General features: G+C 47.8%; 1 protein-coding gene across 2 annotated transcripts in view; it reads right to left on the bottom strand.

Moving 5' to 3' along the window:
• Positions 1 to 23,479, bottom strand: part of GCH1 (GTP cyclohydrolase 1) — a 56,855-nt gene that overhangs the window by 21,545 nt on the left and 11,831 nt on the right. For both annotated transcript variants that reach the window (XM_062205094.1, XM_062205093.1), the window contains exons 2-3: positions 3,994 to 4,103; positions 2,073 to 2,128 (exon numbers count right to left, since the gene is read on the bottom strand). In XM_062205094.1, the coding sequence (XP_062061078.1) occupies positions 2,073 to 2,128; positions 3,994 to 4,103 (166 nt within the window). The remainder of the gene's footprint in view (positions 1 to 2,072; positions 2,129 to 3,993; positions 4,104 to 23,479) is intronic.

The following is a 23,479-nucleotide window of genomic DNA, read 5'->3' as shown; positions in this document are numbered from 1 at the left end:
TTTCTGCTTAACAGACCCATTATTCAATTTTTTTTTTTTTACAAAATATTTGAAAGCAATATACACTCAGTTCTTTGGTGTAGTTCCATTTTATTCTTAAATTTTAATCCTATTACGATGAGGACAAATCCCCATGTTAATAATCAACTTCTTTGTATTGTTTCATAGAAGCTTAAATACTTGGGATCATTTCCTTTAACTAGGAAAGGAAATAACCAAGATGAGGCCCTTCTACCCTTCAATTACCATTCATCCCATGACCTCACTGGAGCACTGTAGAATCCATGTCCCCTTACATGTCCATCTCACCCGACAAGTGTGATCTTTAGAGAAGTCTGTTTACGCCAAGACCTAAGTGGTCTGCCCGCTTTCATACAATATTAAAGGAAACGCGCCGACGGCCCCTTGCAAGCTGGACAGGCTGTCGCAGGCTTCAGTGGGAAAGGGGTAGGGCTGGCAACCTCACTGAAGGCAGGGCACACACAGGGCGCCCACCCACAGCTATGCAGTGTAAAATGCTAACAGCTGCTTCTAGTGACGATACTGTTACTCACAGTGGACACAAACTCCATGTTATATATCGTGATGTAAGAGAGGAACTCACGGGTGGGAGGTTCATTAACAGAGACTAGAGCAAGCTGAATGACTGCCAGTCACTGCCAATACCCTTCCCAGCCTCCCCTTGGCACTGCCGCCGGGCCCGGCTCCCACCACGAGAAGCCCGGCTGTTGCGGGATGGGTGTAAGAACCTCACTGCAGCCCAGCTGTTATAGCTCTAACAGCCACCGTCTGTCCTTTCGTGTGCCAGGTAGCTCTGTCTGGTGGCAAGGTGGCTGGGCAGGGACGAGGTCACAAAGTGGGGAAGTTACATTTCCCTTTTCTACCCTCTCCTCAATTCCTAAGGAAAATGAAGGAGAACAGGCAGCGAAAGCAAAGTCGATGGAAGAGCGGTGGGGGGCAGCGGTCGGCTTGCTTGGGTCCCTTGTAGAGATTCCACCACGGGACTGGAAAGGATGGGGACCCCGCTGCTGGGCTGGGGTGTGTCCCAGCCAGGGGCAGAGCCAAGGAGCGGCAGAGCCACAGCACAGTCGCTCTGCCACAGAGGTGCGCACATCCCATCACGGGACGGCCACCGCAGCCTCAACCAAGCTCTGCCAACTTCGCTCGGTTATTTTTTAAAAAGGCCATTTGACCGCGAACTGCCGCTCCATTTGTTCTTAACACATGCACACATCCCTCCCCTCCCAGCACCAGTGTCACCACCCAGGATCCACTATCTCAGAACTGAGACATTGCAAACACAGCAAAAAAAAAAAAGGTTAATTAAGGGCAATAAAATACTGCTGCCGGGGACCCATCAGAGGTCCACAAACACAGACACTCACTCTGACCTCTGGTTAAACACAGGTGAGCACACACACGCACTACCTCGCCTTCCTGAAATCCAAATAACAAACGGTGACACAGAACGAAAAGGCGTGAATCCACAGGATAAAGAACAGAAAAGACAACGGAAGAGAGAGGGGGGCAGAGCGTGAACCTGGTCTCGGAGCAAGGCTGAGCAGAACCAAGGAAGGTGCGGTCTTGCACCTGCAGAGGCAAAGAACCTGCACGCGGACCGGCAGGCAGGCAGGTGCAGGTGTACCTGGAGACACTCGGGTCCAGTGGAAGGCAGGGATCGCCAGACATTTGCCTGAAGTCTGACAACGCTGCAGCGCAGGCGGCCCCCTGCCCACATTTCCTCTCCTACCTCTCACTGTCAGCTACCCCTCCCCGCAATGGCCAAGAGGATGCACTAGGGGTAACCTCAGCTCCTCTCCAGGAAAGCAAAGGGGTGAGCTGAGATTTCAGGGATGTGGGCTGGGGTGGGGGAGGCAACGGGGATGTCAAGAGAGGAGTGTTCGTGTTTGAGGCCTGCTACGCGTGTGTGCCTCTGCAATGGGAGATGAACTTCACCCTGGATTCCGAGTTGGAGCCATCGAGTGGATAGAGTAGGTGTGACAAGAGATTCGCGACCTACATGGGCAGGCCCTCCCCACCTGTCTTCCTGTTCACCACGCAGTCTCCCTTACCTGGCAAGTTTGCTGAGGCCAAGGACTTGCTTGTTAGGAAGATAACCGATATGCACCTTCAGAGAAAACACAGCAACCATGAGCAAAGGGAACACGCCGTGCAGCTCCGCAACGCAGTGAGAAAGCACGGGCAGAACACGGTGCACCCACATCTGGTCCGTCACGGCGGTGGCGCGGCTGGAAATGTCTGGAAGCTTCAGACTCAGACCATGAGGCACTTACACAAGCGTTTTTAAAATTACACAAACACAGTAAGGAAAACATGTGAGAACAAGTCTATTAATCACATGATCTGTGTCATTTTCTGGTGAAATTAAATACATGAGAAAAATCTGAATGTGAGATATAAATATATATCAATCATTCAATACACACACACACAATTAACAGCAAAACATTAGCAAATGAACAGAAAAAAACAATAGCTAACACCACAGACATCTCTGTTGGTTCAGCTTACAAAATCCCAACGGAAAATCTAAGAGGAGCAAGCTCTCTGCATGGTGGGGGCCACAGCCATTGCATCCAGATCAGCTGTGGACAAGAGCGGATCTTTGAGTGGGAATCGAAACAAAGGGCATGAAGATCCTGCACCATTTCACTGAAGAATTGAAACACGGCTTAACCAGTGCGATCCCAAAGACAACACCCAGTCCAAGCAATGGCTCCCAAGACGTGGAAGTCTCATCGAAACCAAAGCAGGGACTGGCGCTGTGGCATAGTGGGTGAGGCTGCCACCTGCAGTGCCGGCATTCCATGTGGGCGCCAGTTCGAGTCCCAGCTGCTCCACTTCCAGTCCAGCTCTCTGCTATGGCCTGGGAAAGCAGTAGAAGACGGCCCAAGTCTTTGGGCCCCTACATCCACGTGGGAGACCCGGAAGAATCTCCTGGCTCCTGGCTTCGGATTGGGGCAGCTCCAGCCTTTGTGGCCAATTGGAGAGTGAACCAGCGGATGGAAGACCTCTCTCTGCCTCTCCTTCTCTCTCTGTGTAACTATGACTTTCAAATATTTCAAATAAATTTTAAAAAAAACACTTATTAAAGATCAAAACAAAATAAAATTAGAGTGGTAGTGGTGGGGGCAAACTTCCTTCTGCCAGGGGCCATTTGGACATTTATAACATCATTTGCAAACCATACAAATTATCAACTGAAAAATTAGCTTGATAGGCAGGCGCTGTGGTGTAGCGGGTGACGCCGCCACCTTCAGATTGGCGAAGCTCCGGCCACTGCGGCCATTTGGAGAGTGAAGCAGTGGACAGAAGACCTCTCTCTCTCTGCCTCTGCCTCTCTGTAACTCTGCCTTTCAAATAATCTTTTAAAAAGTTTAGCATTTAGCAGAATTTATTGCATTTCGAGTCCTGCCTATGGTTGCCTTGGCAAGACCAGAGCCAGTGACTGGATAGGCCTTATATGGCCCACGGGCCAAACAGGTCCCACCCCTGTACCTAGATACTCTCGAAAAGGTAGGTTGCAGCAGATTCATTTTTCCTGGCATGTGCTGCAAAGATATTAAACCCACCAATAGCACAACCTCTGTCACAAGCAGTTCCGCACTCATTACCGCTCGTGTCGCACTGTACATACGTGCATGTTGGACCAAACATCATTCAGTCAAAATAAAGGGCAGGGATTTTCAGAGCCTGCAGTTACCTTTAAAAAAAAAAAAATGCAACTTTCACCTCTTATCTTAACCTATTAACTTGGTATTTAACAGGAAAGTCTTGTCTCTGAAGGTCATCTAGTTTCTCTGTTTTTTCACTTAAGTTACAAGATCAGCCAGGTTGATAGCATAAATATTTCTGCGTAACTATGAATAAATGGCATATTGGGAATGAGCAGCTGAAAACTGGCATTTTCCTAATCTTTCAGCTTTCACTGTGCCTTTTAGAACTATGATGCACCGACAACGAAGACCTTACCTTTCCCACAAATGGGACCAGGTGATGCTCACACATGGAAAACATGTCTATGTCCTTCACAATCACCATCTCGTCGTGATCTTCATCAAAGATAGCATCGTTGAGGACATCTGAAACCAGAGGCTGTGTTAGCCACAGTGCCGGATTTACAGAACAATCCGGAGTAGAAAAGCTACTAGGGTAAACATGAACCGACGGGCAACGTGAGAATAATGTTAATCCTCATTAAAACAGAACGGAAATCCACATTAAAAGAGTTATTTTTCCCTAACAAATTACTGGTGCTTTCCTTTAGGGGATATCAAAAAACTCTTGATGTAGTGTTACAAGAAAAACGTGCAATCACAAATACATCTACAGAATGAGTGCAAAGTAGGGAGCGAGGGAGGAATTGTGACAAAATCAATCTGGTTATTTCTGGTAGTAGAAACAACTCTAAGTTTCCTCCTTACATTTCCTTATACCTAGGATTTCTCTGTGGTGGAGATACAGAAAACCGCATCTGAGCAAAAGACTAATCCTTAACCTCTGCCTCCCGGGGCCGGAGCCAGACACCTGTAAACTTGACTTCTATTCTCAGTGCCCCCAGGTAATTCTCTGCTGTTAGAAGTCGTCCAGTTATTGCAGGCAAACCTCAGAGTTACTGTTAGCATTCACCTTTGCAGGGAAATAATCCCACAGGCTGCCTGTCTGGGAGACTGTGGGGGAGGAACAGTATCTTGTGTGAGCCATGGAAACTGGCTAAGGTGGCTAGGCATGCAAGAGACATGTAAAAACAAGCAAACACAATGTTTTCAAGCTGCCCTGATGGAACCTCAACTACCTCATCTGCAAAACAGGTGAACCAGCCGGAGCCTGGGGGAGCTTTGAGCTCTCTGCCATTCTGCGACTGCAAGAACATCCTGGGGGCCAGAGCCGGGGCCTGTAGTGCTGTCATCCCACATGGAGGCCGGTTCGAGGCCCAGCTCCTCCACTTTCCATCCAGCTCCGTGCTAACGTGCCTGGGAAAGCAGCAGACCCATATAGGAGGCCTGAAAAAAGCTCATGGCTCCTGGCTGCAACCTGGCCCAGCCCTGCTGTTATAGCCATCTGGGGAGTGAACCAGGGGATGGGAGATCTCTTTCTCTATAACTCTGACTCTCCCCCCTCATTCTCTGTAACTCTTTCAAATAAATAAATATTTTAAAAAGAAAATCCTGGCCCAGAAGCTGAGAAGGGATCAAGGGAAATGAGCTACAATCTTCATTGTAACGTGACAGCTGTGGTACTACTATCAGGAGGTGCCTGGGGGTGTCATAGGGGAATGCTTGTGATACAGCAAACCCTGCCACTCTGTTGTCACATGCACACAGAAGTCCAGCATGACCTCTCCTTTGTAAGATAAATGTTTACAAAAGAACAAAACCTGCACAGTGTTTGCACAGCCTGCCAAAAGAGATGCATCAAGGCACCTGGCTGTGTGATCTCCAAGGACAGGCACAGAAGGGACAAGATGGGGACAGCCCTCTGTTTGTACCTCCCCTGGAAGGCAGGCTGCTGAGTGAGTCACAGGGAGATGAACAAAAGCCCACGCTCAGCCCTAATCTTCAGTGGCTGCCCTGCCATGCCAACAGGGCTCAGTGACATTGAGTCGTCATGCTCACCATGGTGACCAGTTGACCGTGTTGTGGAAAAGTCCTTAGTTTGGTCAATGACAGGAACTGTGAAGGGTTTGGACACACATAAGCAGACACCGTCACCACGTCTAGAAGTGGCTCATAAAATGCAGGGAGGAAAAATCTCAATGTCATTATTTCAGTAAATATTCCTTCTCCAAAAGCACACTTCTGTTGTGAATACTCTGCTCCAACCTTAATCATAAATCTGAAAAAAGTCCAAAAATAGATCCTTCAGGTTCCCCAAAGTATCATGGGTTGTCTCCAAGATCTTAATACAGCATTACTTAAGATCAAGTGTCTGGTAATTACAACAGATAGAATTAAAAAGGAGAGAATGTTCCAACATGGGAAGCATCCACACAGCAGACTCAAAGAATGACAAAGGCTTTAAATAGCACTCTGACCTCAGAAACAGCCCCTAAGTCTTCCTGGTCTGGCTGAAAATCCCACGAGAGCATTTCAGGCATGGAAAACCAAGACACTGTGGCAAAAAATATTCTACAAGAAAGATCTCTGTAAGTGAGATCTCAGTGGAAGGAAGGGGTCATCAAAGAAAGAGGTACTTTTCTCTGAAGGGAGGAGAGAACTTCCACTTTGCTTATGGCCTTGTCTAAATACTGAAGGAGTTTGTGGATTCAGAAAGCTTCCATAGCCTAGGCAGCTCATGTCAAGAGCCTCGGGTGATCAATTATATCATACATAAGAGTGTTAATTGATAAATTAACAACAGAAGTCATTGTGCACTAACTCCCCATGTAGGACCTCAATGAGCTGTATTGAGAGTTAACTAGTTCTCAAACAATTGTGTGTGTGTGTGTGTACACATGTGCAAATTGTTGAAATCTTTACTTAGTATAGAGTTGGTCTTCTGTGTAAAAAGTTAATTGAAAATGAATCTTAATGGAGAATGGGACTGGGAATGGGATAGGGAGCAAGAGGTGGGGTGGGAGTGGGGATAGAGGGTGGATATGGTATGAAGAATCGCTAAATTCTTAAAGTTGTACTTATGAAATTTGTACTCATTAAATAAAAGGTTTCTTTAGGGGAGAAATGATTACTGTCTTGTGTAACTTTCTCAAATCTTTAGCCACACAGGAAATCATCATCAAGGTAAAAACAAACAAGAAATGCTTCTTAAAGAACTAGAGAGAAGTACTGAACACAGCAAAGATTCATTCTCTCTTGCAAAGAATGAGATTATCCTCATTCTAAGTTCTAGGACAATTACAGGACACACATTAGAAGTCAGCCCTCACTGTGTTGTGGTGCAATGGGTTAAGTTGCTGCTTGTGATTCCAGCATTCAGTATTAAAGTTTGTGTTCCAACTCTGCTACTTCTGATCCAGCTCCTGGATAATGCACTTAGGAAGGCAAAGGAAGATGGCCCAGGTAATTGGATCCCTGCACCCATGTGGGAGACCCAGAAGTTCCTGGCTCCTGGCTTTAGCCAAGCCCAGACCTGGCTATTGTAGCCATCTGGAGATTGAATCAGTGGATGGAAGATGTCTATCTCATTCCCTCCCCCTCCCTCCCTCTGTCTTGCTCTGCTTTTCAATTAAAAAAAAAAAAAAAAAAGCCAAAATGATTACCTTTAAAGAACTAGGAGAGCCGGCGCCACGGCTCACTTGGCTAATCCTCCACCTGCGGCGCCAGCACCCTGGGTTCTAGTCCCAGTTGCTCCTCTTCCAGGCCAGCTCTCTGCTGTGGCCTGGGAAGGCAGTGGAGGATGGCCCAAGTGCTTGGGCCCCTGCACCCACATGGGAGACCATCAGGAAGCACCTGGCTCCTGGCTTTGGATTGGCACAGCCCGCCAGCCATGGCGGCCATTTGAGGGGTGAACCAACGTAAGGAAGACCTTTCTCTCTGTCTCTCTAACTCTGCCTGTCAAAAAAAAAAAAAAAAAAAAAAGAACTAAGAGAAAAAAGAGATATGGATGGAGGACATCTTTGACTATGTCACTACAGAGATATGATGTTGAAATCATGTTGTTTTACCACTTAAAATGAAACCAAGAAAAAAAAAGCTAATAACCCCCATATGGCCTAATGCTTCATGGGGCAATGAAACACAAAAATGTCACCTGTATCCCATTTCATTAAAATGAACCCAGACTATAAACTTGACCTAGCCACATCATTTTCTACCAATAATGAAGTTCCCTGGCTATATTTGTGTTTTGCTCCAACATATCTGAAAGCTGCCGTCTGGGGATAAGAAGAAGAAAACACTATCACAGATTGTTTTAATTTCCTGCCTGTTATCAGCAGCAGGAAGGTAACCCTGGAGACGAGGGTCTGTGGCATTCTGGGAAACCAACATAGCCTCCAGCAGGCAAAGGTCTGTCTCCAGCCACGCCACACAACGTCAGCCTGAAAGTGGACCTTTGTCGTGTTATTAGCGATTGAGCAATGACAGCAAGGAACGCTGCTGGGCCGACACCAGACATGCTCCGGAAAGCACGGGAAGACACGCTCCCCATAGGACCTCAGGCGCCTGGCTAAGCGTCTCCTGGAGCAAGCGCTCCCACACTCCCCAGTGGGGCTGGGGAAGCGCAGGCTGCTGGGCCCCATCCCCAGAGCATCAGTTTCAGGAGGTCTGGGTGAGCCTGAAAGTACGCATTTCCAGCAAGTTCCCAGAAGACAGGGATGCTCCTGGTGTGCAAGCCACACTGTGAGAGCCCCGTTTTGAAGCATCCCGTGTTCTGTGCTGCTACACAGCATCTTTTTTTTTAATATTTTAAAAATTTATTTGTCAGAAGAGTTAGACAGTGAGAGAGATACAGAGAGAAAGGTCTTCCTTCCATTGGTTCACCCCTCAAATGGCCGCTATGGCCAGAGCTACGCTGATCCGAAGCCAGGAGCCAGGTGCTTCTTCCTGGGTTCCCATGCAGGTGCAGGCACCCAAGCACTTGGGCCATCCTCCACTGCCTTCCTGGGCCACAGCAGAGAGCTGGACTGGGAGAGGAGAACCCGGCGCCCATATGGGATGCTGACGCTGCAGGCGGAGGATTAACCAAGTGAGCCACGGCGCCAGCCCCAAGCATCCCGTGTTCTGTGCTGCTACATGGCATCTTAACGCCTTCAAAATGCTCCTGGGGCTGGCACTGTGGCACAGCAGGTAAAGCCGCCACCTGCAGTGTTGGCATCCCATATGGGCACTGGTTCGAGTCCTGGCTGCTCCACTTCCGATCCAGCTCTCTGCTATGGCCTAAGAAAGTAGTGGAAGATGACCCAAGTGCTTAGGCCTCTGCACCCTCGTGGGAGACACGGAAGAAGCTCCTGGCTCCTGGCTTTGGATCAGCCCAGCTCTGGCCATTGCTGCCATTTGGGGAGTGAACCAGCAGATGGTTCACTGCCTCTGCCTTCCTTTAACTCTGCCTTTTGAAATAAATAAATCTTTTATAAAAAAAAAAAAAGATGCTACTACAAATTTATAGGTATGGACTGAAGGGCAAACACAGACCTGTGTCTGCTAGAGAAAAAAAAAAAAAAAAAAGCTATAAGAGGTAAAAGGAAACTCCTGGGAGATATTCCTCCCAAAAGAAAATTTCCATTGAACAAAGTGGCACAGGAGTTAGCATTATCTAGGACATTTGGTGATGAGCAGGGAAGAGTCGAGATCTCTGAAGAAGCCAGAATTAGAAAAATAGCACTCAACGACAATGGAAGAAGACTTGGGGACCGTGCAAGCATCCTAAGGGATAGAAGAGAGATAAGGGGGTCTGCCTACTGGTTTTAGGATTAAGGGAGAAGAGACTGAGAGAGGCACCCAGGGCATCAGGACTGTGCTAGAATTAAATTAACTCAAGGTGCTAAGACAAGCCTACCCTACCTGACGAAGAGGGTATGAGTCACCCAACCAAACCCTCCTGGCACCATCTAACGTCAGAGTCGCCTCTACCAGCACGCAGCACTTATCCCACTGAGCCCTTATTTCCAAGGTTATTTGTGTTCCTGTCTCCAGCCCCACTGGGTAATTAGCCACTATAGAGTGAGTCTTGTATCTTAAGACTTTGCAGTGTCCACGTTGAGCTCCCTAACGCCATGCCCAAAGTCAGAGTTAAACACAGATCTTTCGTGTTTATCCAATTAATACGTCCATCTTTACCATGATTCACTTCCTTAAAATAGATGTTAAGATGAAGGGACTCCAGCGAAACTCTGGAGACCAAGAGAACATAAGAATTTCCACTGCAGCCCTACTGGAAATAGTGACATGTGAGAATTTAATGGAGTCAGAACGGGGATTACACAGTGTGGTAGCGCTGTACCCAACAGCAATAATGCCCCAGCGGTAAAAGCAAGTGAATCTGAGCTCGATCTATAAATTTATATCATACATACATAAATAAATGTAAAAATCCCTGGAATGATTTTCAATGAAAACATACGTAGCAGAAAAATATATAGGGTAGGAGTCATTTACATTCAGTAGAAACAATAATACATGTCGCTTGTCGACATGCTACACATAGAACCAAAGCACAAAAATACACACGAAAGGAAGAGAACAAATTCAGGATAATGGTTACTTCTGAAGCAAATTAACAGGATCAGGAAACAAATTCTATCTGTCCTTTCAAAAAAGTACAGCAAAAATGCTAAGACTGGTTATGATTTCGGGTGAATTTTGGCTAAGTCCTTCCTGCTTTGTCTTGCATATTTCAGACACTTCATTGATAGAAGGATCGATTTTCTAACTGAGATGTTCCTATGCGTGCTGATGTTTCTTTGTTTCCTGACAATGAAAATACAGAGAGTGAGGCTACATTGGCACAGGAGGCTGAGGGTGGGGGAGGAATGCACAGGGAAGACCCAGCCTGCTTCACACAACCCCCCCAAACTCCCGCAAACTCTCTCAAAACCTGCCCTAATTCCTACCACAGAAGGCCTGCATTGTGGCACAGCAGGTTAAGGTGCCACCTGCTAGACTGGCATCCCACAGGAGTGCCAGTTCGAGTCCCGCTCCCTGCTAGTGTGGCTGGGAAAGCAGCGGAAGATGGCCCAAGTGCTTGGACCTCTGCCACCCACATGGGAGACTCGGATGGGGCTCCAGGCTCCTGGCGTTGGCCTGGCCCAGCCCCAGCTGTTGCAGCCATTTGGGGGAGTGAACCAGCAGATGGAAGCTTCTCTTTCTCTCCCTCCCTCTCTCCCTTTCTGCCATTCAAACCAAAAAAGTCAGTCTTTAAAAAAAGAAAAAAAGCACACACTATTCCACTCTTCCACTGAAAGGCTTCTGCCACAAGTGTGACACAGAATAGTCTGGCTTTCTAGCTCCTGTTTGAAAATGCTGTCCTGGAGCTAAGAGCAATGTTGAAGTCAAAGAAGGAAGAAAATCCCTCTCTCTTCTTTCATTTCCACCGTGACAACACACCTCTGAGAATTTCCAACCCTCACAGCTTTCTGCACAAAACAAGACAGAGCTAGCATTTGTAAACCTCGCCCAAACTAAACAAGAACCAAGCATTCCACAGGCTGCCATAGTGGTGGACACCAAGACTGCTGTAGACAAACGGTCACAGCATCTGTGGGGGCAGGCAGAGCAGCTGCACGGCCTGTACGCTCCCTGTACCTCTCTCATAAACTGCACGTCTGCCAACAGGAGACAGCCAGAGTACTGCAGAGGGAGCAGAGGTTTCGCTATTTCAGAAATTTACACTCCTGTCATCCTTGGCAGAAACAAATCCCTTTCTCTTCTGCCACTAAAATATGGCCAAAGTCCTTTAAAAAAATTATTTAGTTGAAAGGTAGAGTTAAAGAGAGAGAAGGAGAGGGAGGGAGAGAGAGAGAGAGACATCTTCCACCTGCTGATTCACACCACAAATGGCCACAATGGCCAGGGCTGGGTCAGATTAAAGCCAGGAGCCAGGGGCTTCTTCTGGGTCTCCCACGTGAGTGCAGGAGCCCAAAGACTTGTGCCATCTTCCACTGCTTTCCTAGGCCATTAGTAGAGAGCTGGATTGAACATGGAGCAGTCAGGATATGAACTGGCACCCACATGGGATGCTGGCATTGTAGGCAGTAGCCTAATTTCAAGGCACAAAATGATACAGTGGAAGGAATGCATGAAAGGAGACCAGAAAGGCAAGTTCAAGTTCAAGCTCTGTGCAGCCTGTGACCTGGCTTCAGGGTCCTCCCAGGGAAGGAGATGGGCTTGGAGCAAGGGCCTAGTCTGACTCCCAGGTTCCCAATGTGTGCAGCTCTGGCTGCTGGAAATTGCCAGGGTAGTACAGGTACCCACACACCCCACTGCTCGGCTTTGTGAGATGTGAACTGCAGTGGCCAGGGACTTTCTGTAGTGAGGTAGGGGAGAAGTGCCTCTTTTAATGACTCAGATTTACTCACAGACAAGACTGAGGACTGCCAATCATGTAGACGAGTAACTCTCAAAGTTATCCAAGCCAGAGGCCAGCGCCGTCGCTCACTTGGTTAATCCTCTGCCTGCAGCACCAGCATCCCGTGTGGGCACCGGGTTCTAGTCCAGATTGCTCGTCTTCCAGTCCAGCTCTCTGATGTGGCCCGGGAGGGCAGTGGAGGATGGCCCAAGTGCTTGGGCCCCTGCACTGGCATGGGAGACCAGGAGGAAGCACCTGGCTCCTGGCTCCTGGCTTCGGATGGGTGCAGCACCGGCCGTGGCGGCCATTTGGGGGGTGAACCAACAGAAGGAAGACCTTTCTCTGTCTCTCTCTCTCACTGTCTGTAACTCTACCTGTCAAATAACAACAACAACAAAAAGTTATCCAAGCCAAAGAATTCTCACTCCAGTCTTAGTTTACTACTCTGAATATTTCCAGTAGATCAAAATGAGAGCCTTAGAGGTTAAGGAGATAAAACAGAGTGAATTCAAGGAGGCCTTAAAAAAACAAAAGCACATTTGCCAAATTGAGTTTTTTAATTGGATAATTCTGTATATCTTCCACAATCCAGCTGTTCAACCGAAAATGGAATTGACAAAACAGATGGTGATAACAAGGTCTGGCTCACAGCAGTTCTAAAGAACACACTGATCTGATAAACCATCCATTTGCTTTAAAAGCCGCCAGTGGGCACAGCCCTTATCACCCGGCACCCACGAAGGCCATGAGATTCACACAGACCTGTGTAATCCTATCCAATCACCACCAGCACTAGGGACAAGGGATCATCTTTTAGACGGCAATTCCCAAACACAGCCAACCACAGGGAGCCCTGGACAATGCAGCCTCCTGGGGCCAGGGTTGTGGCACTGTGCACTAAGCTGCCACATGCCACACGAGCATCCATATTAGAGTTCTGATTCGAGTCTGGGCTGCTCTGCTTCCGATCCAGCTCCCTGCTATTGCACCTGGGAAAGCAGCAGAAGATGGCCCAAAGCAGATGGAGTGGATGGAGACTTGGATGGAGTTCCAGTCTCTAGGTTTTGGCTGCGCCCAGCCCTGGCCATTGTGGCCATTTGGGGATTGAATCAAAGGAGAGAAGGTTTCTCTTTGTCTCCCTGTCATCCTGCCTTTCTAATAAATACTTTAAAAACAAAAACCATACAGCCTCCTGAGTTATCCTGAGAAAATCGGATTCACTGGGCATGGGTGTGAATCCAGGATCATGTCTTTTAAAAACCCCAGATGATGAGCCAGTGGGGTAGGAGGGCAGGCTTCCAGGAGGAGAAGGTTCCTGGGGAATGGAAACCAACCCGCTCCTGCCCCTATTTTGCCATTCAGCAAGGGCGAACGTGGGCTGTTCCTCGCCGTAAATCCTCACTCCGGTTACCGTCAGAGGTGATGACTCCTGCAGAAGCTTGTGCAGTCTGTGCACGGCTAGCAAAGAGACAGGGTAGGAAAGGTGGAGTGGAAACGAGGGGGAGAAAAGGACCAAGCTGGATTCAGCTCCCTGCTAATGCACCTGGGGAAGCAGCAGAAGAGAGCCAAGTACTTGGGCCCCTGCCCGCCATGTGGGAGACCCAGAGGGAGTCCCAGACTCCTGGGCTTTGGCCAGGGTCACTGTAGCCATTTGGGGAAAGAACCAGCAGATGGAAGATCTCTGTTTCTCCCTGTGTCTCGATGATTCTGCCATTCAAAATAAATAAAACTTTACAAAAAAAAAATGATACTACTTGGGATACCCAATCCCCTACTGGCAGAGAACTGGGTTTGAGATGTAACTCTGCCCTGATTTCTAGCTTCCTGCTGGTGCACACCCTGAGGGGCGGTAGGTCATCAATGGCTCAAGCATTTGGGTCCCTGTCACCCACAAGGTAGATCCGGATTGAATTCCCGCTCCTGGCTCTGCCTGGGCCAGCCTGGGCTGTTGCAAGCATCCGGAGAGTGAACCAGCCAGATACCTATCAGAGAAAGGTTAGCACCCAAGACAGTTAAAGCTGGGCCAGCACGCTTCACTCACAAAACACTGCCGTACCCACCGTTTATTTGGTTTCCATGAGGGCAAAGTCAGCAATGTAATGCTGCTCTGACCTTTACTTCTGAAATCAAACGAACAGTTTCAAGGGGAAGGAGAAGCCCATTAAACCTGCAAACTAATAAAAAGGTGTTTCAAAAAAAAGGAAACCTTTACAGAAGCTGATCCTAAGGAGGCCAGTAGAAAATCTATTAGGAGCAGGTGCAGTGGTGCCGTGGGCTAAGCTGCATCCCTTATCAGAGCGCCTCCACCCAGCACCAGCTGCTCTGCTTCGGATCTAGCTTCCTGACAATACCTCCTAGGAGGCAGCCCAGGACGGCTCAAGTACTTGAACCCTGCCAGTCACTCGGGAGACACAGTGGAGTTCCTGGTTCCTGGATTTAGCCTGGCCCAGCCCTGGCTCTTTTGAGCATTTGAAGAATGAACCAGCAGATGAAAGATACCTTCCCACCCTCAACTCTACTCTTTCAAATAAACTTTAAAAAAAAAAAAATCTCTTTTGGAACCATCTGAAGGTCTTTAAATCTTTGAGACCTAGATACTTTGTGTATCTAGATACTTCGGAATACCTTGCAAAATACCCAGCATTCCAGCTGAAACCATTTTCCCTGAACTTAATCAAGGCCTTAGAACATGAGTTTCCAAGAATCTGAGGGATAGAGAAATAGGTTCAGTGAAAGCAAGAACAAAAGTAGACACATCACGAAGATGTAACATCTCCCAGGACAAGCTATGTATTTCTGACAAGGTGGTGCTGTGGGGGAGGGGCAGAAGTGCTGAATAACCACCAGCAGGTGGGTGACCTTGGGTGGGCCCCACTTTGAAAAGTCATTACTAGGAGACGTGGCAACAACCCGACAACCCGGGAAATCTGAATATACAGGAGGGATTAGATGTCATGAAGGGGTTGAGTTAATTTAAGGATAGAGTAAGAGGTTAAGAAAGGAAATACCTTCCTGAAGGACGTTTCACCTCTAAAAAGATGTCTCCGATTTACTATAAAAGGACAGACTATGCTAATATGGCAGAATGTTCATTAGGAACCTATTCAGTAAGCGTATGTGAGAAGATGCCCATTGCATGATTTTTGTCAACTTCTGTGTTTGAAAGTTTACGCCCTGGTCTGAAGCACCGGCATCCCAGATAGGCGCTGGTTCAAGTCCCAGCTGCTCCACTTCCGATCCAGCTCTCTGCTATGGCCTGGGAAAGCAGTAGAAGATGGCCCAAGTCCTTGGGCCCCTGCACCTGCGTGGGAGACCTGGAGGAGCTCCTGGCTCCCGGCTTCAGATGGGTGCAGCTCTGGCCAATTGGGGAGTGGACTATCGGATGGAAGACCTCTCTTTCTCTCTCTCTCTCTGCCTCTCCTCTCTGTGTAACTCTGCCTTTCAAATAAATAAATAAATCTTTAAAAAAAAGAAAAGACTAAAAAAACAAAAAACCATGATGCTTAGAGTGAATATTAGTTTTTCTGGCATTACTGGTCTACTAGCTAATCCCACTATTCCTGAAGCTTTATTAATAGACTAAAACCTATCAGGTGCTCATAAAAGTAGCAACTGCTGATTTTTTTGGTAGACTGCAACACTCTCAGGGGTGGGGTGCATCTTTAAATAAAGCTTTTGTCTAATCAACGCTTTATTCTACAGGTTAAAAGACCCCAAAGAACATAGTTGAGGAACCTTTTCAAAAATCTGAGTTGAGAGAGAGAGAGAGAGAGAGAGAGAGAGGTGTTACCATAGAAACTGTTTGCGTGGCTTGAATGTTTCAAGGGAAAACAGCCCCTCTGGCAAGGAGAGGCTGTGAGGTGCATACTGGAGCGGCACCTGTCAGCTGCTGGAACCCGCAGGGCGAGCCCTGAGCTGTCCTGACAAGCCCACGGTTGCTGCAGAGACTTCTGGCAGTGACTCAACTCCTGGTCAGAAGGCCTATTCCGCATCCAGAATGGCCAAGTGGCCTGCCCAGGGTCACAAGCTCCCTGTCAGGGATACTGTGGCCCAAAGCAGTCGTTCTTCCTTTGTCACACACTAAGGACCGGTACACAGAATCCTACCACGCATCTCCCGCTTAGAGATGACGTCATCTGTGAAGGGTCCAGTGCTTCCCCAAAGTTCAGTCTGTTGTGGTGCAGCAGGGATAGGAGGGGAGAAAGAGATGATACGAAAGTGAAAGCAGCAGCATGGGATTAGCATGGCCTCCGCCGAAGCGCTAACCGCTGGAGGCGACCGGCTAGCCACGTGCACCTTGCAGCTGAATGCCAGACTGTCTGTGATGAGCAGGCAGAGAAGCACGTGTGCCGCGCCACCCACGTTCCCAGAAACACTTCTATGTCGAAGGGTGGTCGTCGCTGACAGAGGCGAGACCTACAGCATCTCCTAGGAGATTGGCAATGTCCTCGCTAAGTTAAGAGACTCTCACTCGAACCCCAGCAGGCGCAGCCCTTCCTTGGGGCTGATGAACGCCGAACACCGTCCCACAAGTACGAGAGGGATTTTAGCAGAAGATCGCATCTTTGGGGATGTTTGTCAATGGCCTCTGTTGAAATGGGCTCTGCTTCCTTCTTAGAGCAAAGAAAGACACTCAGCAAGGAAAGCACACAGTGCTTCAGAGCCAGAGCCAGAGCCAGAGCCAGAGCCAGAGCCACGCGCGCACCAGAGTGCAGAAAAATTCAACCCAGAACTCCGCAATAGCCAATTTCCCCACCTAAACCTGGTGCTTGTTCGCAGAATTCTAGAAAAGCAATAGTTACTGAAACACAGAGGCAGGCAGGTGCCTCCGGATGGCTAACAACCAAACAGGGTAGCAGAAAAGCAGAGAGCAGGCCAGCGCCACGGCTCACCAGGCTAATCCTCTAAACTGGGTTCTAGTCCCGGTCGGGGCGCCAGATTCTGTCCCGGTTGCTCCTCTTCCAGTCCAGCTCTCTGCTGTGGCCCGGGAAGGCAGTGGAGGATGGCCGAAGTGCTTGGGCCCTGCACCCACATAGGAGACCAGGAGGAAGCTCCTGGTTTCGGATCAGCGCAGCGCAGGCCGTGGTGACCAGTTGGAGAATGAACCAATGGAAGGAAGACCTTTCTCTCTGTCTCTAACTCTGCCTGTCAAAAATAAAAATTAAGAAAAAAGGCAGAGAGCAGATAATATGAGCCAAGAACTGCAAACACAGCTCCCATGTGAATCTTGCCTAGGCCCCAGCTCCTGCGTGAAAAGGAGAGAGTGGTTTTTCAGGGTTAGGTGTGCACTACAGTACCAAGCTGCATCCTATGAGAACAGTGATGGTAGAAAAGAAATAATGCAGGAATAAAACGACCTTATCTAATTACGGGGAGAAAAAAAGAAACACAGAGAAGAGGCTACGTGACAACAGCCACACTGAAGAAAGACAACAGAAAATCAGTCACGCCTTTACAGCAAGGAAGAAACCTGTGCAATTTTAGAAAGCTCAGGTTGGCATGAAGGGACTGGAGCACCCAGGTGGGAAGGCGCTATAACCCAGGTGAGTGATCACTAAGTTGGAGTCTAGAGATACTCACAGGGAGGAAGGATCGGAACTTGTAAGCGCAAGGAGATCAATGTAAAGGAGTAAGTGCAGATAAAACCAAGCAGCCAGAACACAAAGATTAGACCGAGTAGCAATGTACGTTCAGGTAACATTTATGCAAAGAGTTGACTGTGGGGTCGGGCGCTGGGTGCAGCAGACAACAGACCACGTGGGTGCCTGCCTCCCACGTTAGAATGCCAGCTCTGCTTCTGATTCCAGCTTCCTGCTAATGCACACCTGGGAAGCAGACTATGGCTCGAGTCCATGGTTCCCTGTCACTCATATGAGCGACTTAGACTGAATTCTGGGCTCCTGGCTGCAGCCTGGCCCAGGCCCAGCTGTTGCCAGCATTTGGGGAGAACCAGTGCATGAAGTCTTGCTCTCTCTACAGTGAATGTCAATGCATTCTTCTTATTCCCAAATACTTAGTTCATGCTCTTCTCTACACCAGTTTCCATTAAAAGAACAAATAAATATCAAAAAATGAATCAAAATGATTTCCCTTCTAAGGTCAGCTCAAAAACCACCACCTCCATGATCATCTGTGATTTCAAGTCTCTCCACCAAACTCACTCACCTTCCCGCTGACCGCATGGAATTGCCCTGTCCCTCTGCCCGGGGTCACGGTCTGGCCACAGCCAGCACAGACCTCGGGCTCCTTGAGGACAAAGATCAGACCAACCTTCCTTGCTTCCCCTGTGCTGGCCACAGGGTCATTCATAAGTACACTGATAAGATCACTGATAAACACACATACACGCAGTGTCTAAGTATTTCTTAAAATAATAAGTAACGAAACAGATCTCTTTGACTCCCAGACCTATCAGAGCTATCAATTGTAGCTCTGATAGGTCTGGGAGTCAAAGAGATCACACAAACAAGATAGGTATCTGCTAATACTGATAGAATCAAAAAGGGAGGGAAAGATCCAACATGGGAAGTGGGATACACAGCAGACTCATAGGATGGCAGATGTCCTAAACAACACTCCGGCCTCAGAATCAGCCCTCAGGGCATTCAGATCTGGCTGAAGAGCCCATGAGAGTATAGCAGGCATGGAAAGCCAAGATACCATGGGAAAAAAAAAAAAAAGACCTAAGTGAATGATCTCTGTGAGTGAGATCCCAGTGGAAAGAACGGGGCCATCAAAGAAGGAGGTACCCTTCTCCGAAGGGAGGAGAGAACATCCACTTTGACTATGACCCTATCGGAATAAGATCAAAGTCAGCGAACCCTAAAGGCTTCCATAGCCCTTGCAACTCATGACTGGAGCCCAGGGAGATTACTGACGCCATGAACAGGAGTGTCAAATTGTTAAGTCAGCAACAGGAGTCACTGTGTACTTACACCCCATGCGGGATCTGTCCCCAATGTGTCGTCTAAAGCCAAGTGATGCTACGACTGGTACTGAAACAGTATTTTTATACTTTGCGTTTCTGTGTGGGCGCAGACTGATGAGGTCTTTGCTAATTATATACTGAAGTGATCTTCTGTGTATAAAGAGAATTGGAAATGAAAAAAAAAAAAACAACAACCTGGTGTTAAAATGGAAAAGGCATAGAAAATTAATTATTTTGAAAAAAAAAATTATGTAGGATCTCTGTCTTTAATGTGCTGTACATTGCTATTTTATGCTATAATTAGTAATCCAATGGTAGTTTTTTCACTTGATGTTGCTATATGGGCAAAATGTTGAAATCTTTACCTAATATATACTAAACTGATCTTCTGTGTACAAAAAGAATTGAAAATGAATCTTTACACGAATGGAAGGGGAAAGGGAGCGGGAGGGGGGAGGGTTGCGGGCGGGAGGGAAGTTATGGGAGGGGGGAAGCCATTGTAACCCATAAGCTATACTTTGGAAATTTATATTCATTAAATAAAAGTTTAATAAAAAAAAACAATGAAAAAAAATAATAAGTAACGAAACAAAAATGTAGCACAAATTTAAGAACATACGAAATCCACGACGTGACTTACTGGCTCAAATAAGGATCAAACAAGTCTTTTCCAACTTTAAAATGATGTCTGTGGGGTAAGCTTTCTGGGCACTTGGGACACACACACCCCAGAGAGGCCGACCTAGCTCAAGTCCTGGCTCCTCTACTTCTGAGCCAGCTCCCTGCTGATGTGCACCCTGGCAGCCATCAGATGACGGCTCAGGTACTTGGGTCCCTGCCACCCATGCAGGAGACCCGGATGGGGTTCCAGACTTTGGCTTGATCCAGCTCTGGCTGTTGTAGACATTTTAAAGGGAAAGCAGCAGGTGGGTGATTTCCATCTGTCTGTCTCTGTCTCCCTGGCTTTCAAATAAAAGGAATATAAATAAAAATATGCTAAAGGTAATTTCAAAACAAGAAGGAGGAGCTAGAAAGAATGAAAAAAAAAAAAAAAAAAAAGCTCTTCCCATGGATGACCTTGAAGACGTTTGGCCGAGTGCAGTGAGCACTTTAGACTGGAGTATGGCAGGCATTTTTCTGAGCACTTTATGTGCGGGTTAATTTAATCCCACAGTAACCGTATAGAAGGGATGGGTATTATTAACAACCCCATTTTACAGGTGAGACCATTGAGGCCCAGCTGGCAACAGAGCTACTAAGTAATAACATTTAAAGCCTTGTAATATGGCTCAAGTCTACTATGTCTTTTGTTCTCTTTAAAACTCTTTCCTGCCAACAATTACCCTCTCAGAGCCCCTGCCACTGGTGTCCCCCTGGCCACTGTGGCTGCCTTGGAGGAGTCTTCTCCCACTCTTCCTACTAACTGAATGTGAACTCTCCTTCCGTCTGGTCACTCATCTCCTCCTCTGAGGGACTCGAGCAGTCTCCTAGCTTCACCAGCCTCACACTGACCATCCACAAATGGAAATCTCTGGCCTTAAATCTACATAAGTCTCTCACTTTTCCTCTGTACAAATGCAAACTCTAATCACCCTTATCTCCAACTCCATTGCACTAGCTTTAGCTGCATACCACAACACCGCAGAATTTAAGGCACGCAGCCGCGTTCATACGTCATGGGCATTTTGTGGGTCAGGGCACAGGGAGGGGGTGGGTGCTATGGTTTAGATACGGTTTGTCTCTCAAATTCATGCAGGAGTTCAATCCCCAAAGTTGCACACTAATGGTATTAAAAGGGTGAAAAGTTAATCCAACTATAGTATTTAGGGTGGGGCTTCCGTGATTGATAAGTCTTGTAAGGAGAGACAGACAACACACGCCCTGTCTTCTTGCCGTGATGTTATGAGCCACCTGGGGACTCTGCCAGCCCAAGGCCAGATGAGGCCCTTAGACCTTGTACTCCAGAACTGTGAGCCAAAATATTTGCTCCAGCAATAAAAGTCAGACAGCACAGCTGGCCTCTGACTACACGGGACCCCGGGCAGAACCAGCCAGCGGGTGCTGGGATCACCGAGGTCATTACTATTCCCAGGCTAGTGTTTGATGCAAGCTGTTGGATGGGACCTCAGCGAGGGCTCAAACCCCGCTGTGCGGCCTGCCCATGTGGCCAGCTGCCTCAGAGAACAGCAGCCTTAGGGTGGACTTCTTACATGCGGCTCGAGGCTCCAAAGTGTCCAACACGCTTACAGCACTTCCCATGGTTCCCTTCATGAAAGGAGACCATATAATAGGCGTCAGGTACTTTTTACACACCTTAATTCTTATAAGAGCCCACGTAAAGCAGGTACTACCACCATCTACAGAAACAGGAAAGATGACAAGTTTAGAGATACATGGGGTCAGCGTCATGGCTCAGCCGGTTAAGCTGCCTCCTAGACACTGGCATCCCATAGGAGTTCCCACTACTCCATTTCCCATCCAGCTCCTGGCTAACACACTTGGAAAAGCAGCAGAAAATGGCCCCTATACCTGGGCCCCACCACCCACATGGGAGATCCAGACAGAATTCCAGACTCCTGACTTCAGCCATTAGGGGAGTGAACCAGTGGATGGAGGATGTTTTTCTATCTTGCCCTCTCTGTCACTCTGCCTTTTAAATAAATAAAATAAATTAAAACAAAACGTTTAGAAACATACAGTAACTGCATAGCTAACTGAGGAAAGCACACAGGCTCTGTGCAGATGTCACAAAGGTCACAGTAAATAAAGACCAGCTTGCAGACACAACACAGTCATATACAGCTTAGCAACGGGATGAGCATTGAGAAATGTGTCGCTAAACAATTCAGTCATTGTGTGACCTTCATAGAATACACTACACACACCTAGCTGGTGTAACCTATACATATATATACACACACATATATGGTGAGCAAACCAACACTGAGATTAAAGCAAAAGAAAAGTTATGCAATCCAGATAAGCAAGAAACAAAAACCATCTGAGCCTGCCACAGGCATAACATGGCAAGCTTTTTTTTATATATAAGTGGAAGGAGCACATCCTAAAATAGCAATAAAAAGTTTAAGATGGTAAATCCACAAGCCAATGCCATAGTCAGGCATTATCAGGTACTATGTGCTGTACAGACCTGGATGCGTTCTACTTTTTTTAAAAAAAAAAATTTTTTTTATTGACAGGCAGAGTTAGATAGTGAGAAAGAGAGAGAGAGAGAGGTCTTCCCTTCGCCAGTTCAGCCCCTAAATGGCCACTACGGCTGGCGCTGCGCCAATCCGAGGCCAGGAGCCAGGTGCTTCTCCTGGTCTCCCATGCGGGTGCAGGGACCCAAGCACTTGGGCCATCCTCCACTGCCCTCCTGGGCCACAGCAGAGAGCTGGACTGGAAGAGGAGCAAGCGGGACTAGAACCCAGTGCCCATATGGGATGCCAGCGATGCAGGTGGAAGATTAACCAAGTGAGCCACGGCGCCGGCCCCACATTCTACTTTTACTCAATTTTTTTTTTTTTTTTTTTTTTTTTTTTTTTTTGGAACAGGCAGAGTGGATAGTGAGAGAGAGAGAGACAAAGAGAAAGGTCTTCCTTTTTTGCCGTTGGTTCACCCTCCAATGGCCACTGCGGCCGGCGCATCTCACTGATCCGAAGCCAGGAGCCAGGTGCTTCTCCTGGTCTCCCATGGGGTGCAGGGCCCAAGGACTTGGGCCATCCTCCACTGCCTTCCCGGGCCATAGCAGAGAGCTGGCCTGGAAGAGAGGCAACCGGGATAGAATCCGGCGCCCCAACTGGGACTAGAACCCGGTGTGCCAGCGCCGCAAGGTGGAGGATTAGCCTGTTAAGCCACAGCGCTGGCCTCAACTATCTTTACACCAGCATCACCACACACACGCGAGGAAAGCATGGCCCTAGGACGTCTCAGTGGCCACCAGGTTACTAAGCAACAGGAATTTCTCAGCTCCATTCTTTTTCTATTATTATTTATTATTTGAAAGGCAGAGTTACAGAGAGGCAGGGGCAGAGAGAGAGGGGTCTTCCATGTGCTGGTTCACTCCCCAGATGGCCGCAATGGTGGGAGCTAGGCTGACTCAAAGCCAGGAGCCAGGAGCTTCTTCCAGGTCTTCCATGTGGGTACAGGGGCCCAAGCTGCTTTCCCAGGCCATAGCAGAGAGCTGGATCAGAAGAGGAGCAGCCAGGACAGGAACTGGCACCCACATGGATGCTGTGGTGCCGCAGGCAGAGGCTTAACCTGCTACGCCACAGCACCGGGCCCCTCAGCTCCATTCTAATCTTAGTAGCACATGGACTGAAACCTCAGGAGTCATGTGACTATGTGTCTACTTTTCTCTAATTTCAGGGCAATGTTCTCAGGAACTAGACTTTTCTTGTTAGCTAGCCATGAAAGCTGTATTGCTTACTGCTGGATTTGAAAAACTTTGTCAAATAGTTTTAATGTAGCTACTTGAAAATACGTGCATGTATTTCAAAAAGCAAAACTTTACAATACAGTGAAAAATTTGGCTTTTATCCTTGGCTTCCACCTATCTAGTTCATA

The sequence above is a fragment of the Lepus europaeus genome, chromosome 11 (genome assembly GCF_033115175.1).
Source record: "Lepus europaeus isolate LE1 chromosome 11, mLepTim1.pri, whole genome shotgun sequence".
Taxonomy (NCBI): domain Eukaryota; kingdom Metazoa; phylum Chordata; class Mammalia; order Lagomorpha; family Leporidae; genus Lepus; species Lepus europaeus.
This window is presented reverse-complemented; position numbering and strand designations above follow the sequence as displayed.